The following is an 18,245-nucleotide window of genomic DNA, read 5'->3' as shown; positions in this document are numbered from 1 at the left end:
CGGTTTAAGAAACCCCCATTGACGGATTCTGCCAGCGACTGAGGCAGCCACGAGATAGAGGCTGCTCTGTCAGAAAGGGTTCAACCATGCAACACAGCCATGAGTAAAGGCAATTTACGCACAAGCAATCCCTAGAACCATAACACCTCCCTTCCACCAAGGAGCTTAAGATGGCAGACGTGATTCAACCCTGCCTTTCATCCTCACAAGAACCCTGGGAAGTGGTTCAGCCAAGAGCTTGTGACTGGTCCATGGTGACTCACTTGAGCCTCACATGTCAGGCTCTCTCAATGTTATGCCTGCTAGCCTGGCTCCACTCCCTGACCTCACATTTCATTTCACTTTTAATTTGTATACCACCTTTGGGTATGTTACTATACACAAGGCGGTATACAGCAATGAAATGTGCAACAAAGAACACACACATTATAACAATCTGATCCACTACAGAAAGTAATAATAAAACGGAACTTTGAAATGGAAAGACTTATATCAAACAAAGTAATATTCAGTGATCTATTAGAATATAATAGTAAAAAACAGAATCAACTCTCAAAACATTAACAGGTAATAATTAAACAGAAGTTCACTCTTAACAATTGCAATAAATAATTTTTAAAAAATTCCTTCCAGTAGCACCTTAGAGACCAACTAAGTTTGTTACTGGTATGAGCTTTCGTGTGCATGCACGCTTCTTCAGATACACAGTGCATGCACACAAAAGCTCATACTAATAACAAACTTAGTTGGTCTCTAAGGTGCTATTGGAAGGTTTTTTTTTATTTTGTTTCGACTACGGCAGACCAACACAGCTACCTACCTACCTGTCAATAATTACTAAACTATGATGAATCAAAATAACTGCAAGTCACAATATATAAAATACCACAATGCATACAAAACCATGTAGAAGGATCAGATTCAGAAACAAAGCCACACAACCTATAAAATCATTAAAAACAAAACAAAACCCTGAACTCCTTGTCTCATATGAGAAAGTCTCGAGGGGGAGCTGGCTATACTCACGGGGGGCTTCTCCATTCAATCTGGCACCAGGATCGTGACATGGTTTGATCCCAATGTGTTTGAACAAACCATAGTTTAAGCTAACCATAGTTCAGGGAATGTAAGATGAGTCTATTGGATCAAAGCCAGTGGGCCATCTAGTTCTTACAATAACTAACCAGCGATGCCTGGGGGAAAGCCTGCAAGGGGAATATGAGAACAGCAGCCTGCAATTCCCAGCAAGTGGTGCTCAGAGTCCAGACATAGACCAGAACTCTGGTTACGCAGAAGTGCATATAGATGCCTTATGAGGAACGGCTAAGGGAGCTGGGCATGTTTAGCCTGGAGAAGCGGAGGTTAAGGGGTGCTATGATAGCCATGTTCAAATATATAAAAGGATGTCATATAGAGGAGGGAGAAAGGTTGTTTTCTGCTGCTCCAGAGAAGCGGACACGGAGCAATGGATCCAAACTACAAGAAAGAAGATTCCACCTAAACATTAGGAAGAACTTCCTGACAGTAAGAGCTGTTCGACAGTGGAATTTGCTGCCAAGGAGTGTGGTGGAGTCTCCTTCTTTGGAGGTCTTTAAGCAGAGGCTTGACAACCATATGTCAGGAGTGCTCTGATGGTGTTTCCTGCTTGGCAGGGGGTTGGACTCGATGGCCCTTGTGGTCTCTTCCAACTCTATGATTCTATGATTCTATAATCTCTTCTGCATGGCTGCACCGGGAGGAGGAGTGAGAAGGGAGAGCATGTGAGCCCCAAGGCTGATCCCTGCATTGCTAAAAAGGTGCAGAAGCTCCCCCCCCCCCTATGGAAGCCCTGCATTCTCTCCTGTTAGCCTGCAGGGTTAGGCAAGTAGGCAAGACCAGAGTCAAGATGAGTGTGGCAATTTCCTCTAAGATATATATAATATTTGTATGCATTTTTGTTGTTGCTGACTTGCATTCCAAAGTTTGGAGGTGAATTTGAAAGGAAACCTGTGTTTCAATCTGCCTGCTGGTTCAGGAAGTGTGAATTTGGTAAAGACACATCAAAATGAGAACTCATATGAATTTATCACCAGTTAGCGCACATGAAACCAGCAGACTTTCAGCACAGCTGCCATCTCACACCCCCCCCCCTCCTTTGGTTCAAATTCCACTAGGACATAAAGTTACCTCTGGCAGCCGATATTGTTCGACTCCTCCTTCAAGTTTCTCTTTCAGAGCGCTGTTTGTTTGCTTGATATTCTGAATCTGAAAAGAAAAGCTTCGTCTGTCAATAGAGATAACAGAATAAAACATCACTTCCTTCAGATGGGGTGGGGTGGAGAAGCCCCTGCCAAGCTCTGATCTGCAATTTTCTGAAACGCTTTCTCCTTTCTCTAAAACTTCCTACCTTTTTTTTTTCCCCTGGCCAGTGCTGTTTTGAGGACTGCAGCTTCGCTTCAGAGCCAAAGGACTCCAGGGAAGAAATGAGAACTTTTAACTAATTTAAGAGGCAAGCCTGCACAAGATCTAAAAGAAAATACCCTTTTCCAGGGCTTCTTTACACACGCACAAAATCTAAGGGAATTGTTAAGTTTCAGAGGCGCAGGTCAAGAGGATCTTGGAGACGGTTTGCAGGCCACGGGTCTCAGTAGGAAATAACTGGGAAAGTACGCCTGGCCTTTGAATTACAGAGAGCGTTTGCCCTCAAAGACCTTTTACGCCGAGAGGCAGCTGGTAACAGTTTAATGCTGACATTTAAAAGCAGAGAGTACTTACCTATCCCGCCCTTAAAAAACCCCAACAACACACAGCAAGAGAAAACAACTTGGTTTTTTAAAAACTAAAAACAACAACAACCACCAGATTATAGAACACAGAAGCCCTGCCTTGGAGCCCTACTGAGACTGTCGCTTTCAGTATACTGTAGGGAAACATTAAAGAGAGCCTGGAATCAGATACCAGAAGGAAATCATACAGAAACACCCAGGCCTCCCTTTTGCTTCACCCCATCCACCTACCACCCCAAAGAATCTAGCAATTCAGCTGCTGGGAAGCAACTATAGGAGAGGGACATCCCCATGTCTGACCCATAAGCAATGCTCTTCTTATGCTCTTAAATCTGTGGCATGGCACCTCTGTGCATTTTGCTGAACAGGAGAGGCATGGGGTGGGATGACGGGTTCACTGGCTGCCATGCTCCTCTTCATTCGGGGTGGGGAACCTGTGGCTCTCCAGATACTGTCGGATTCCCAGTTCCCATCCCCTCTAGGCAACTTGTTCAATAGCTAGGAATGAAGGGAGTTGGGAGTCCCAACAAAAGCATCGGCATGGGACCGCCTCTCCTGGTATGCCCCGCGGAGGACCTTAAGGTCCACAAATGACAACATTTTGGAGCTCCCAAGTCGCAAGGTGGTTAGATTGGTCTCAACCAGGGCCAGGGCCAGGGCCTTTTCAGTACTGGCCCCGACTTGGTGGAACGCTCTGTCACAAGAGACTAGGGCCCTGCGGCCCTTGACATCTTTCCGCAGGGCCTGCAAGACAAAGCTGTTCCACCTGGCCTTTGGTTTGGACTCAGTCTGACCCTTCTGTTTCCCTCCCCTCATAGTTTTGATTTATGGGCTACTTTTAAAATGAGGCTGCATTTTAAATTGCATTTTAAGCTGTATTTTAAATTGGGTTCCCCCCCCATTATGTTTTTATTGTAATTTTACTGGTGTTAGCTGCCCTGAGCCCGGCTCTGACCAGGGAGGGTGGGGTATAAATAAAATGTATTATTATTATTATTATTATTATTATTATTATTATTATTATTATTATTATTCTACAAAGGGGTCAGAGAGAGCAAAAGTGAAGTCAGCAGGGTGCCATTTCTCCCTTTGGTGGGTTCAGTGTTGGCAAGGCCGCACCTGCCAAGTTTTCAACACCCGTCCTTCATTACTCAGTCCTTCATGAGGCATTCATAATCCATGCGGAGCCTATAAATATTTTGTTCAGCTTTTCAAGAGATTCCATTAAACACCAGGGTTCATTTTTCTTACTTCAACCCTTTTATAGCTGTAGCCAGTGCAGGGAAAATAAAAGCCCGGTGTAATGCAAGATATAAACGTAGTAAAATTAATTAGGAAAAGGGAGTATTTGCTTTACTTGATTTCTATTTGTTCGGGGTGAGGGGTTTATCCCACTTATCTGCGCATGGAACCAAAGCGCCATTAAGTGATTGGTATAAGCAAATGTAGAATGCGGCCAAACAAAAAAGGTTGCATTAACTTCCAGTGCAATTCTGTGCATGTTTACTCACAGGTTCAAGTGTATTTACTCACGGATAAGCACGCATAGGATTGAAGCTTTTGTTCATATTCATAAAGGGCATAAAATATTTGATGCTCTGACCTCTAATTTCTATTATGCTGGAAGTGGATGCTTGGCCAAAATATAGCCCCTAAATTTTTATTATCAGTAATTAAGAGTGGTGCAACAGGCATAAATCATCCAAATCGGGCTATTGATCATTGGTTCAAGAGAAAAGGGAACAAGGCCAGAAGTGTCTATATGAAGAAACATGCTTCTGCATTATTATTATTTTTAATTTAGAAAGTGAGAGAAACCTGCCTTTTAAAAACTATGAATGTTGCTCAGCTAATAATGAGCGCAACCAATCAACACACAGCCTCTTCTATTGCACTGATTGGGAGAAAGGCAATTGGAATTCTGCACCATGGACCAATCAGTACATACTAGGAAAAGTCTGGGAGGAGCTTATATCTCCCTTGGCAACAGTTCACACCAGCTATTAGAGGCGGCCTGGGCCACATTCACACCATAAAGTGGTATCATACTACTTCATACACTCAACGTCTTCCCCCAAAGAATCTTGGGAGTTGTAGTTTGTCAAGGGTGCTGACAGCTGCTGGGAGACTCATACTCCTCTCCCAGAGCTACAGTTCCCTGTGAAGAGGGACTTGATTGTTAAGCCACTCTGTGAACTATAGGGGGCAAATAGGGGAATCTCCTAGTACCGTATTTTTCGCTCTATAAGATGCACCAGACCACAAGACGCACCTAGTTTTTGGAGGAGGAAAACAAGAAAAAAAATATTCTGAATCTCAGAAGCCAGAATAACAAGAGGGATCGCTGCACAGTGAAAGCAGCAACCCCTCTTGCTGTTCTAGCTTCTGGGATAGCTGTGCAGCCTGCATTCGCTCCATAAGACGCACACACATTTCCCCTTACCTTTTAGGAGGGAAAAAGTGAGTCTTATAGAACAAAAAATACGGTAACTCCCAGCAGCACAAACTACAGCTCCCAAAATTCGTTGGGGGAAGAAGCCATGACTGTTCAAAATGGAATCATAGTGCTTTAAATACGCTGGGTGAATATATGTGGCACTTGAAAGAACAGAACAATCCTTTTAAGACAAAGCATATTTGGGGAGCGAGTTGCCCAAGGGTTGCGATCATAAAATCATGGAATCATAGAGTTGGATCATGTGGCCCAACCCCATGCAATGCAGGGAAGTGAACCTACAACCTTGGCATTCTCAGCACCATGATCCAACCAACTGAGCTACTGGGTTATATCAGTTATATTATAACAGTTTTCTTTCTTAAAATTGGAAGAAAGCCGTTTTAACATAGGAACCTTGAAGATTTGCAGTACGGCATCAACTAGGCCAAATCTGTCACACAGTTCAGACTAGCTGTAATTTGGAGGGAGGTTTTTTTTTGGGGGGGGGGTGTAGAGAAATATCTATTGTATAGGAATGGTATGGGCAGGAAAAACAAGTGCTATCCTAGTTGTATTCCTGGATTTGAGAGTATGGAAGATTGGGAAGGAAATCAAGTCACCAAGTATGCCAAAAAAGAAGAAGTTTTTTATAAAAAATAGTTGGCCGGTACAAAAATGTTCTCCAAACGAAAAAAAGATACCCCCCCCCAATCCAGAGTATAAAAAAAGAGTACAGAAACTGTGATTTATAGAAGTCTATAGTAGCATCTTGGGGGAAGAGACAGGAAGCTGGCAAACCGCACATTGCACCTTGCTGCACTGTAAATAGAAAGCCAAGATGAAATAATTCCATTCTGAAACATGCTGCTCAGCTGACAGCTTGTTAATCAAGTCTCATCATCCCGATGCAAAACATCTCGTCCGAGCTATGAATCCTCCGGGGAGGCACAGAATTGAGACCGATGGCAGCTCCTTTCTTAAAATATGTATGGGGTGATTAAAAATAAGCCCTGATTTGTCGCAGGGAAAGAGCTCGTACCTGCCGTTTGATGGAGACCAACTCCATATCCAGTTGCCTCAGCAAGGTGGTAGCAGCTGTCGCGTTGGCGGAGACTGCCTCCACATCTTCTTGAGAAAGGAACATTCCTTTGGGAGGTTTCCTCTTGGCTCTGTTCTTAGCTGCCTGGGTACTGTGCTTTTCCTTCTTCACCTGAGGAACTGTTTCCACCAGGGGAACCTGCAAAGTAGAAATCTGCCATACGTTAAGCCGGGATAATTCACTTCAAACCATAATCCACACATACAACTGTTTAAGAGGACTACGAACCTGTAATTTGTCTGATTGTGGTGGCTGGAGTGCAGCTGCCACATTACTGGCGCTCGGGCTGGGTGATATCTGGTTTTCAACTTTGTGATATACCACCATCGCAGAATAAAAAAGAAAGGCAAAGGACCCCTGACAGTTAAGTCCAGTCACAGACGACTCTGGGGTTGCGGCGCTCATCTCGCTTTCACGCCAAGGGAGCCGGCGTTTGTCCGCAGACAGTTTTTCCAGGTCATGTGGCCAGCATGACTAAGCCGCTTCTGGCACAACAGAACACCGAAACCAGAGCAGCGCATGGAAACGCAGTTTACCTTTCTGCCGGAGTGGTACCTATTTATCTACTTGCACTTTTTGGCGTGCTTTCGAACTGCTAGGTTGCCAGGAGGATCATGGGGATTCGAACCCCCAACCTTCTGATCGGCAAGCCCAAGAGGCTCAGTGGTTTAGACCACAGTGCCACCCGTGTCTCAAATAAGGATGGAGCTATGTGGAGGCATTGGCTGGCTCTGCAGTTTTTCTTACATTGTGATTTTCACATAGCGCGCACACAAACACATCGTGATTTGCGATATATTGCCAGGTTAAAAATTATGAAACCAGTATCACGATATGAACTTCAAACCGGTTGTGGAAGATGTATAGATATATCACCCAGCCCTAACTGGCCCCACATGCAGGGATCAGCTTGTACACACCAGCGACTCCATGTGATAGCCCCATATGTGTAATGGGAGAGGCTAGAAACATCGGAAGTTCCCTTATACCAAGTCCGACCAAAATGACCCATCTAGTCAATACCTCAAAGACTGTCTCTCTCCCTATGAACCAACCTAGACCCTGAGATCATCCTCCGAGGCCCTTCTTTGTGTGGTGATACGAAAACGGGTCTTTTCTGGGGTGGCTCCCCATTTGTGGAATGCTCTCCCCAGGGAAGTTCGCCTGGTGCCTTCACTGCATACATTTAGCTGCCAGGCAAAACACTGGGCTGATTAACATCTGATATCCTTAAATGTGTTGTGGGAGGGAAGATTGCTCAACTTTATTATGTGTTTTGTGTTTTTTATGTTGTACAGTCATACCTCGGGTTACAGACGGTTCGGGTTGTGCGGTTTTGGGTTGCGCACTGTGCCGAACCCGGAAGTACCGGAACAGGTTACTTCTGGGTTTTGGCGCTTGCACATGCGCAGAAGCGCTAAATCACACTTTGCGCATAAGCGCCGAATCACGACCCGCGTGTGCACAGACGCACCGCTGCGGGTGCAAATGCTGCAGGTTGTGAATGTGCTTCCCGCACGGATCACGTTCGCAACCTGAGAGTCCGCTGTATTGTTATGCCCTGAAGTTATAGACTGGCTGGATGGAGAGGAGTGTTAAGAAGAACTGGCCGTGGAACCCCTAGGGGAAGAAGACTCAGAGCCAGGGGACTGGTGGTAGGACGACAATGAGTGGTCAGAAGGAGAAGATGGGGAGGAGGAGGTGTCGGAAGCTGAAGAGGTAACAGGGTTTGGTGAGCTGGGAGAGTCTGTGGCAGAGAGCAGTCCGGACTCGGAGGCAGAAGCAGAGGCTGGAAAGGAGTGGGGCCAAGAGGCAGAGATGAGTCCAGCTGGGGAGGAAGCCAGGATGGCTCCCCCTCCTGCTGAAATGAGCTTCCTCACCCCACCCGACAAGAAGAAGCTTCCTCATCCCTGCATTATGCCACACTGGCACATTGCTTCATGACTCACAGCAATACACGTTATGCGCAAAAATGTGGTTGCCGCCTTTGTCCTTTGGCTGCTTGCGTGCTGCTCCCAGTAATGTGTGCAAGCTTTCACTCACACAGTATAATGGCTCGCATGGTTATATCCCTTGCAAGCCCCCACACCCCTAACAGAACAGTGTGCCTAGCGTGGGTTGCAACCACTGCAAGGCGCTCTGCTTGTGGTGGTGAGCAGGAAGATGCTATGGCAGAGAGCAGTTCAGATGTATGGACAATCTTGCCTTGCAAATTGTTTGGGATTAGCAGACCAGCCCCCAGCATGGTGGGGAAAATGTGGACTCCCTGGGAAGAACCACCATTACAGCACTACTGCAGCCACCACGAAGGCTGACATGGTTCTTACAAATTGGAACTCTGGGCCTGCTTGACATACATACGATGGTGACCCCAGTGCTGTTAACCATGCTTGCACTGCATCTGTCAGAACGAGGCTGGCATCATTAACAATAGCATGTAGATATGCTAAGGCATCTCGTATTTTCCAGGAAGATGTTGTATTTGCATTATTTAGGGAAGAGTGGAACAGGGAATTAGAATGTACAATACGACCCGAACAATGGAAGATTGCTTTGGAATCTAGACAGAATGTTTCTTCTGATTTAAAAATTGGGGGGTTCAGGTAAGCTGGATTCCATAACATCTCTACAAGTTATTGCTGTCAAGCTCAGATATAGGCTGAAAGTGCAATGCAGGAAATGCCTCGTTGAGGCATATAATGTGGGCCAGTGCAGCAAAATACTTGTTTTGCGCTGAAGTTGCTGTCTGTATTAATCCTGTATTGGAAAGCCAGTGTGGTGTAGTGGTTAAGAGCGGTAGTCTTGTAATCTGGGGAACCGGGTTCGCGTCTCCGCTCCTCTACATGCAGCTGCTGGGTGACCTTGGGCCAGTCACACTTCTCTGAAGTCTCTCAGCCCCACTCACCTCAAAGAGTGTTTGTTGTGGGGGAGGAAGGGAAAGGAGAATGTTAGCCGCTTTGAGACTCCTTAAAGGGAGTGAAAGGCGGGATATCAAATCCAAACTCCTCTTCTTCTTCTTCTAAAAATCCTTCATATTTGTGGGTGTTCATGTACTTTTAAATTATTCCCCTGTCGTATGGGGACTAACAACAGGACAACAAAAATGGAATCTGTGAGTCCTTATGGTGACTAAGTGACTTACACTTAAGCCTGGAGGAATAAATACCATCTATTATGTAATGATCTGAAGACCTTAATGCCCTTGGACATTTGGATGGCATATATTGATCTGTATGTGTAAATTAAGATGGATGCATAGATGCTGAGTGTTATTGTGAATGTGAATAGATGATTTGGGTTTTGTTCTGTTGTTGTTGTTTGGTTCCACACACCCCCTTGTGTGCATTTTCTTTCTTTAATAAATTTGCAATTAAAAAAAGGATATGCATTGTATTTTACAGTTGCAAGCAAGGTAAGTGGGTAATAACAAGTTATGAGACTACTTTACAGGGGCTGAGTTGGAATTTATTGCTGGGACAAAGTTGTGATTAACTTGCCACGGCTTCCTAGTATGTATTCATTATGTTCAGTATGTATCATGTATTACCTGTTATCATGCATTGTACTGTTCATTATTATGAACTGTAATTTATACAACTGTTTAAATTTTTGTTATTGTATGGATGTTGTGTTATGCATTTAATATTGACTTGTATCCAAGGTAGTGCTCAGTCAGTTCTTCCATTAGGGCCAGGTGATCTGTTTTCCCCTCCTTCCCTCACTGACAGCAAATCACACTAGCAAGTTGGAGTTCACTCTTTATTAGCAAAAGCAGGATCCACACAAGGAGCGTCAGGCCTGATGAGGACAGCAACTCATCTCCGGCAGATTGCCTGGGCTGAGCCTTTGCTTTGCTGGAAGCTGCCTTGAGAGGGTTCAGCCCCAAAGGTATTTGTAAAATAAATACCCTTATAGAAGGTTGCTACTGGTTTTACCAGCTGGAGCTAAAGAATCCTGTCCCCGCTCCCCTCAGCACTTTCCACGTGTGTCACTCAAAGCTACACAACGATTTCCACGCCACTCTTTCCAAAGCTAGGCCACCAATATGTCACTTTAATTCTTTGCCAGAAATAAAAGAAGACCTAGCTTGTTGAGTGGGTGGGAGAGAGAGAGAGAGAGAGAGAGGAGTAAAGTTTAAGTTTGAGATGTAATTTCCTGTGTGTCAGCCAGAGGGGAAGAAGCAGAAACTAATTTAAGACAAAACATGAGGGGTCAGATGATTGCAGACTAATCCTTAAAGCTCATTCATTTTTATATGCAGTACCGCAAAGCACTAAGATAAGGATTTTTGCATGGGTATGGAATCTGCCCTGCAAAAGAAAATAAAAGGTCTTCTGGGGACAAGGTAGGCAACAGAAAGAATGCATTTACAAAACATGAATCTGGGATATTGTTTTGCGTTTCAAAGCACTTGGATTTGCTTGCAGCTCCAGTACAGATTTCTCTCTCTAAAAAACTCATTGTATTGCTTCTCTCCCAGTTTCTTATGGATAAGGAAGTATACACAGCAGAATGTGAAAGGGTCTTCTAAAATATTTGTGCTACCACCGTTACTTCTTCCTTTCCTTATTTGAAGACTGCTAGGTATGAAATAATAGAGAGAAGCGGGTGGCGCTGTGGGTAAAACCTCAGCGCCTAGGACTTGCCGATCGCATGGTCGGCAGTTCGAATCCCTGCGGCGGGGTGCGCTCCCGTCGTTCGGTCCCAGCGCCTGCCAACCTAGCAGTTCGAAAGCACCTCCGGGTGCAAGTAGATAAATAGGGACCGCTTACTAGCGGGAAGGTAAACGGCGTTCCGTGTGCTGCGCTGGCTCGCCAGATGCAGCTTGTCACGCTGGCCACGTGACCCGGAAGTGTCTTCGGATAGCGCTGTCTCCCGGCCTCTAGAGTGAGATGAGCGCACAACCCTAGAGTCTGGCAAGACTGGCCCGTACGGGCAGGGGTACCTTTACCTTTACCTTTTAGGTATGAAATAAAGGATGCGGGTGGCGCTGTGGTCTAAACCACAGAGCCTACAGCTTGCTGATCGGAAGGTCGGCAGTTCGAATCCCCGCGGCGGGGTGAGCTCCCGTTGTTCGGTCCCAGCTCCTGCCCACCTAGCAATTCAAAAGCACGTCAAAGTGCAAGTAGATCATAGAATCATAGAATCATAGAATCATAGAGTTGGAAGAGACCACAAGGGTCATCGAGTCCAACCCCCTGCCAAGCAGGAAACACAATCAGAGCACTCCTGACATATGGTTGTCAAGCCTCTGCTTAAAGACATCCAAAGAAGGAGACTCCACCACACTCCTTGGCAGCAAATTCCACTGTTGAACAGCTCTTACTGTCAGGAAGTTCTTCCTAATGTTTAGGTGGAATCTTCTTTCTTGTAATTTGTATCCATTGCTCCGTGTCCGCTTCTCTGGAGCAGCAGAAAACAACCTTTCTCCCTCCTCTATGTGACATCCTTTTATATATTTGAACATGGCTATCATATCACCCCTTAACCTCCTCTTCTCCAGGCTAAACATGCCCAGCTCCCTTAGCCGATCCTCATAAGGCATCGTTTCCAGGCCTTTGACCATTTTGGTTGCCCTCCTCTGTACACGTTCTAGTTTGTCAGTGTCCTTCTTGAACTGTGGTGCCCAGAACTGGACACAGTACTCCAGGTGAGGTCTGACCAGAGCAGAATACAGTGGCACTATAACTTCCCTTGATCTAGATGCTATACTCCTATTGATGCAGCCCAGAATTGCATTGGCTTTTTTAGCTGCCGCGTCACACTGTTGGCTCATGTTAAGTTTGTGGTCAACCAAGACTCCTAGATCCTTTTCACATGTACTGCTCTCAAGCCAGGTGTCACCCATCCTGTATTTGTGCCTCTCATTTCTTTTGCCCAAGTGCAATACTTTACATTTCTCCCTGTTAAAATTCATCTTGTTTGTTTTGGCCCAGTTCTCTAATCTGTCAAGGTCGTTTTGAAGTGTGATCCTGTCTTCTGGGGTGTTAGCCACCCCTCCCAGTTTGGTGTCATCTGCAAATTTGATCAGGATGCCCTTGAGTCCATCATCCAAGTCGTTGATAAAGATGTTGAATAAGACCGGGCCCAAGACAGAACCCTGTGGCACCCCACTAGTCACTCTTCTCCAGGATGAAGAGGAACCATTGATGAGCACCCTTTGGGTCCGGTCAGTCAGCCAGTTACAAATCCACTGAGTGGTAGCATAGTCAAGACCGCATTTTACCAGCTTCTTTACAAGAATATCATGGGGCACCTTGTCAAATGCCTTGCTGAAATCAAGGTAGACTACATCCACTGCGTTCCCTTCATCTACCAGGCTTGTAATTCTGTCAAAAAATGAGATCAGGTTAGTCTGACATGACTTATTTTTCAGAAATCCATGCTGACTATTGGTGATCACAGCATTCCTTTCGAGGTGCTCACAGATTGTTTGCTTAATGATCTGCTCCAGAATCTTCCCTGGTATTGATGTTAGACTGACTGGGCGGTAATTATTTGGGTCCTCTCTTTTCCCCTTTTTGAAAATAGGGACAACATTTGCCCTCCTCCAGTCTGCCGGGACTTCGCCTGTTCTCCAGGAATTCTCAAAGATGACTGCCAGTGGTTCTGAGATCACATCTGCCAGTTCTTTTAATACTCTTGGATGCAGTTCATCTGGCCCTGGAGACTTGAATACATCTAAACTAGCCAAGTATTCTTGTACTATCTCCTTAGTTATTCTGGGCTGTGTTTCCTCTGCTGAATCATTTCCTCCAAATTCTTCAGGTCGGGCATTGTTTTCTTTATCGGAGAAGACTGAGGCAAAGAAGGCATTGAGGAGTTCAGCCCTTTCTGTGTCCCCTGTTTGCATTTCACCATCTTCTCCTCTGAGTGACCCCACTGTTTCTTTGTTCTTCCTTTTGCTACGAACATACCCATAGAAGCCTTTTTTGTTGCTTTTAACCTCTCTAGCAAGCCTGAGTTCATTCTGTGCTTTAGCTTTTCTGACTTTGTGTCTACACGTGCTGGCTATTTGTTTGAATTCCTCTTTGGTGGTTTCCCCCCTTTTCCATTTTTTGTACACATCCTTTTTTAATCTTAACTCAGTTAAAAGTTCTTTAGATAGCCACCCTGGCTTCTTTAGGCACCTTCCATGTTTCCGTCTCATTGGTATTGCCTGAAGTTGTGCTTTTACTATCTCCCTCTTAACAAACTCCCAGCCATCATGAACTCCCTTTCCTTTTAGTATTACTGTCCATGGGATCTCACCCAGCACTTCCCTAAGTTTTATGAAGTCGGCTTTCTTAAAGTCAAGAAATTGAGTCCTAGTACGCTTGGCTGCTCCTTTCCGTTGTATAGTAAACTTCAGAAGAGCATGATCACTTGCGCCTAATGATCCTTCCACTTCTACCCCATTAACCAGGTCATCGACATTGGTTAGGACCAGATCTAAAATGGCTGTTCCTCTTGTTGCTTCTCCCACTTTCTGGACAATGAAGTTGTCTGCAAGGCCAGTGAGGAATCTGTTTGACCTTATGCTCTTGGCTGAGTTTGACATCCAACAAATATCTGGGTAATTGAAGTCCCCCATTACTACTATCTCCCTTCCTTTTGCATGCTTGGCCATCTGTTCCAGGAAGGCATCATCTATGTCCTCCGTTTGGCTTGGGGATCTATAGTAAACTCCCACAATGAGGTCACTATTATTCTTCTCTCCCTTAATTTTGACCCAAATGCTCTCACTTTGGCTTTGAGGTTCTAAATCTTGGATCTCTTCACAGGTATACACATCCCTGACATATAACGCCACTCCTCCTCCTTTCTTGTCTGGTCTGTTTCTCTGAAATAGATTGTATCCCTCCATTTTTACATTCCAATCGTGGGACTTATCCCACCAGGTTTCAGTGATGCCTATTATGTCATATTTAGTTTGCTGTACCAAGAGCTCAAGCTCATCTTGTTTATTTCCCATGCTTTGTGCATTAGTGTACAGACATTGAAGTCCATTAGTCATTCCCCCGTGTCTCTTATTTAAGGATTTTTTCCTCCCACCACTAGGTCTGCTTGCTGTTTGCAGCAAGCAGCAAGATAAATAGGTACCACTCCGGCGGGGAGGTAAAGGGCGTTTCCGTGAGCTGCTCTGGTTCGCCAGAACCGGCTTAGTCATGCTGGCCACACGACCCGGAAGCTGTACACCGGCTTCCTCGGCCAATAAAGCGAGATGAGCGCCGCAACCCCAGAGTCGTTCGCGACTGAACCTAAGGTCAGAGGTCCTCCTTTACCTTTAGGTATGAAGTAGTCGTGCTGCTCTCTCCTAGTCTGAGGGAATAAACCAGGGGCCGGCAACCTAAGCATGGGCCACAAGCAGCCCACGGGGGTCACTTAACCAGCCCACGAGCCGCCCCTGAACCGAGCCACCCGCAGATGCAGACACCAGAAATCAGTCACACGATCCGACCCACGGAGGGATCTCTGCTGGAGTGAACCGGCCCAGGTGAGGTAAACCTGGCCGACCCCTGGAATAAACCTTCCCTGAGCAGGCAACACACCTTGTTCTAAGGATGGGCTGCAGCAAAGGGGTTGAGTGTCAGGTCGCATCTCCAGGTTATCTTGGAGAGCTGCTACCAGTCAGTGTAGACAATACTGAACTAGATGCTCCAATGGTCAAGCACCTATGATGGCTGGTGCCTCCTCAGATAGGGAGGAGACTCTGTAGGCTGACAGCTGTGATCTGCATTAGCCAGAGCTGAGTGAAATAGCTATCACAGAGGGCAACAGTCACATGCACCAGAATAGCAGCACATTATATTTTACGTGTTTTTGTTACCTTGTGGTTCAAACCAAGAGCATCCCATAGCTTCGTTTACATCTCTGCCTCTGCTGTTCACCTTCCTCCCCCCTCCTCTTTTTCTGCGTAGTCATAACTATGTTTTTACCACAATGTGCAGCAATTGTTCCCTCTAGTCACCCTTGGCTTGCAAGCCAGAGATTGAAACCAGTTTTTCATCTTGATTTTCAATCTCTGCTTTGAAAGCAAACTTTGGCTGGCTTTAAATGATGGTTATGCCAGTCTGGGCACCACGACCCAAGTTTCGTGATCACTAACAAGGAAAGGAAGGGGGTGGTAGTGTGGGGTAATTCAGAGATGCTGAAAGAGAAGCAATTGGAGGGGGGGGGGGCCTCTGCAGTTTGTGTGCCTCTGGATCTCAGCCCCCCTCGCTCCCAGTTGTTCGTCAGCTATTAATGATTCCTTTGTTCCGGCAGGCTTTTGTTCATATGCGGGGAGCTAATGTTCTTATGCTTGGTTTCTACTGCTGATCTTGTCTCCTTGGCTGATTGTTTCATATTGATGAGGTTTTTTTGTTTAATGAAATTGTCCGTTTTAAATGCAAGCAACCCCGAGCGGTGCCTTTGCACCAGGAGGGCAGCATACAGCTGCTTCAACAAATTAATAAAAGTAAAATAATAGGCCCCTCCCCCCCCAAAACACTGTGATGGAGGAGCACACCCTACAATTTACATTCAAAGTTGAAAAATACTTCTTCACACAGATAACCATGGGCACAGATTGTTCACTTCTGAACTAGAGACAGAAAACAAGGCCGCGTAAATATTCTGTTGGGAGCCACCCAAAGTGGCTGGGAAAACTGAGTCAGATGCGTGGCATATAAATAATAAAGTTGTTGTTGCTGTGTTTACAATTATGTAAATAACTGTGGTTCGATAACCTGAGCATGGTTTGAGCTATGGAAAGGCGGCCTACAAATAACATGATGATGATTTGCACTATGTTTGGGGAGAAGGCCATTTCTGCTCCTTTGCTTCCATACATTCCAGAGCAATTGGGACACTGTGACCCCATCAGTCTTCCCAAGCGCTCTCTGTGTGCCAGGGGGCTCAAGGGAACAGAGATAGGCCACAACAAATAATGGCCGGCAAGCACAAGTCAACATCTGTGGGCAGTGGCACCATCCAGCAGAGACACCACCATCGACACATTTTAGGGTAAGCTTTTTGGAACACGCGGCGCAGCTAACAATCCCTTAATGTGTGTGGAACCTTTTCCCACCAAGGGCCACATTCCACCTTAGGTGACCTCCCAGGGGCCGCATGCCACAGATGGGCGGGGCCAGAGGCAAAAGTGGGCGAGGCGATGGTTCTAATTTTGGTACTGTAGGCCACAACCTAGCCACGCAAACGTCAGGAAATTGGGCAGGAAATTGAAGCAATTAAATGCACAAATCGTCATCTCATCTGTCCTCCCAGTTGAACGACGTGGCCCAGGGAGAGAGAGGAAAATAGTGGAAGTAAACAGCTGGCTTCGCAAATGGTGTAAACAGGAACGGTTTGGATTCTTAGATCACGGACTGCAGTTTCTTGAGGATGGACTTCTGGCAAGCGATGGGCTGCACCTCACAACGGTTGGGAGGAATGTTTTTGCCAAAAAACTAAGAAACCTCATCAGGAGGGCTTTAAACTGACTAATGTGGGGGAGGGAGACAGTGCTCCTGAAGGTAGGAGTCTATTAATTGATGAAGATGATCATCCAAATGTCATAGACCAAATGGAGCAAGCAGCAAGCAGACCTAGTGGTGGGAGGAAAAAATCCTTAAATAAGAGACACGGGGGAATGACTAATGGACTTCAATGTCTGTACACTAATGCACAAAGCATGGGAAATAAACAAGATGAGCTTGAGCTCTTGGTACAGCAAACTAAATATGACATAATAGGCATCACTGAAACCTGGTGGGATAAGTCCCACGATTGGAATGTAAAAATGGAGGGATACAATCTATTTCAGAGAAACAGACCAGACAAGAAAGGAGGAGGAGTGGCGTTATATGTCAGGGATGTGTATACCTGTGAAGAGATCCAAGATTTAGAACCTCAAAGCCAAAGTGAGAGCATTTGGGTCAAAATTAAGGGAGAGAAGAATAATAGTGACCTCATTGTGGGAGTTTACTATAGATCCCCAAGCCAAACGGAGGACATAGATGATGCCTTCCTGGAACAGATGGCCAAGCATGCAAAAGGAAGGGAGATAGTAGTAATGGGGGACTTCAATTACCCAGATATTTGTTGGATGTCAAACTCAGCCAAGAGCATAAGGTCAAACAGATTCCTCACTGGCCTTGCAGACAACTTCATTGTCCAGAAAGTGGGAGAAGCAACAAGAGGAACAGCCATTTTAGATCTGGTCCTAACCAATGTCGATGACCTGGTTAATGGGGTAGAAGTGGAAGGATCATTAGGCGCAAGTGATCATGCTCTTCTGAAGTTTACTATACAACGGAAAGGAGCAGCCAAGCATACTAGGACTCAATTTCTTGACTTTAAGAAAGCCGACTTCATAAAACTTAGGGAAGTGCTGGGTGAGATCCCATGGACAGTAATACTAAAAGGAAAGGGAGTTCATGATGGCTGGGAGTTTGTTAAGAGGGAGATAGTAAAAGCACAACTTCAGGCAATACCAATGAGACGGAAACATGGAAGGTGCCTAAAGAAGCCAGGGTGGCTATCTAAAGAACTTTTAACTGAGTTAAGATTAAAAAAGGATGTGTACAAAAAATGGAAAAGGGGGGAAACCACCAAAGAGGAATTCGAACAAATAGCCAGCACGTGTAGACACAAAGTCAGAAAAGCTAAAGCACAGAATGAACTCAGGCTTGCTAGAGAGGTTCAAAGCAACAAAAAAGGCTTCTATGGGTATGTTCGTAGCAAAAGGAAGAACAAAGAAACAGTGGGGTCACTCAGAGGAGAAGATGGTGAAATGCAAACAGGGGACACAGAAAGGGCTGAACTCCTCAATACCTTCTTTGCCTCAGTCTTCTCCGATAAAGAAAACAATGCCCGACCTGAAGAATTTGGAGCAAATGATTCAGCAGAGGAAACACAGCCCAGAATAACTAAGGAGATAGTACAAGAATACTTGGCTAGTTTAGATGTATTCAAGTCTCCA

At 45.5% G+C, this 18,245-nt stretch overlaps 1 protein-coding gene across 2 annotated transcripts in view; it reads right to left on the bottom strand.

Annotated features, from left to right (window-relative positions):
* Positions 1 to 18,245, bottom strand: part of RCOR1 (REST corepressor 1) — a 161,257-nt gene that overhangs the window by 12,823 nt on the left and 130,189 nt on the right. Inside the window, exons 8-9 of one of the 2 annotated variants that reach the window (XM_083438170.1) lie at positions 6,242 to 6,454; positions 2,167 to 2,244 (exon numbers count right to left, since the gene is read on the bottom strand). In XM_083438170.1, the coding sequence (XP_083294296.1) occupies positions 2,167 to 2,244; positions 6,242 to 6,454 (291 nt within the window). The remainder of the gene's footprint in view (positions 1 to 2,166; positions 2,245 to 6,241; positions 6,455 to 18,245) is intronic. The other variant, XM_083438171.1, reaches the window with a different exon arrangement.

The sequence above is a fragment of the Podarcis tiliguerta genome (assembly GCF_965153285.1).
Source record: "Podarcis tiliguerta genome assembly, chromosome: 1".
NCBI lineage: Eukaryota > Metazoa > Chordata > Lepidosauria > Squamata > Lacertidae > Podarcis > Podarcis tiliguerta.
This window is presented reverse-complemented; position numbering and strand designations above follow the sequence as displayed.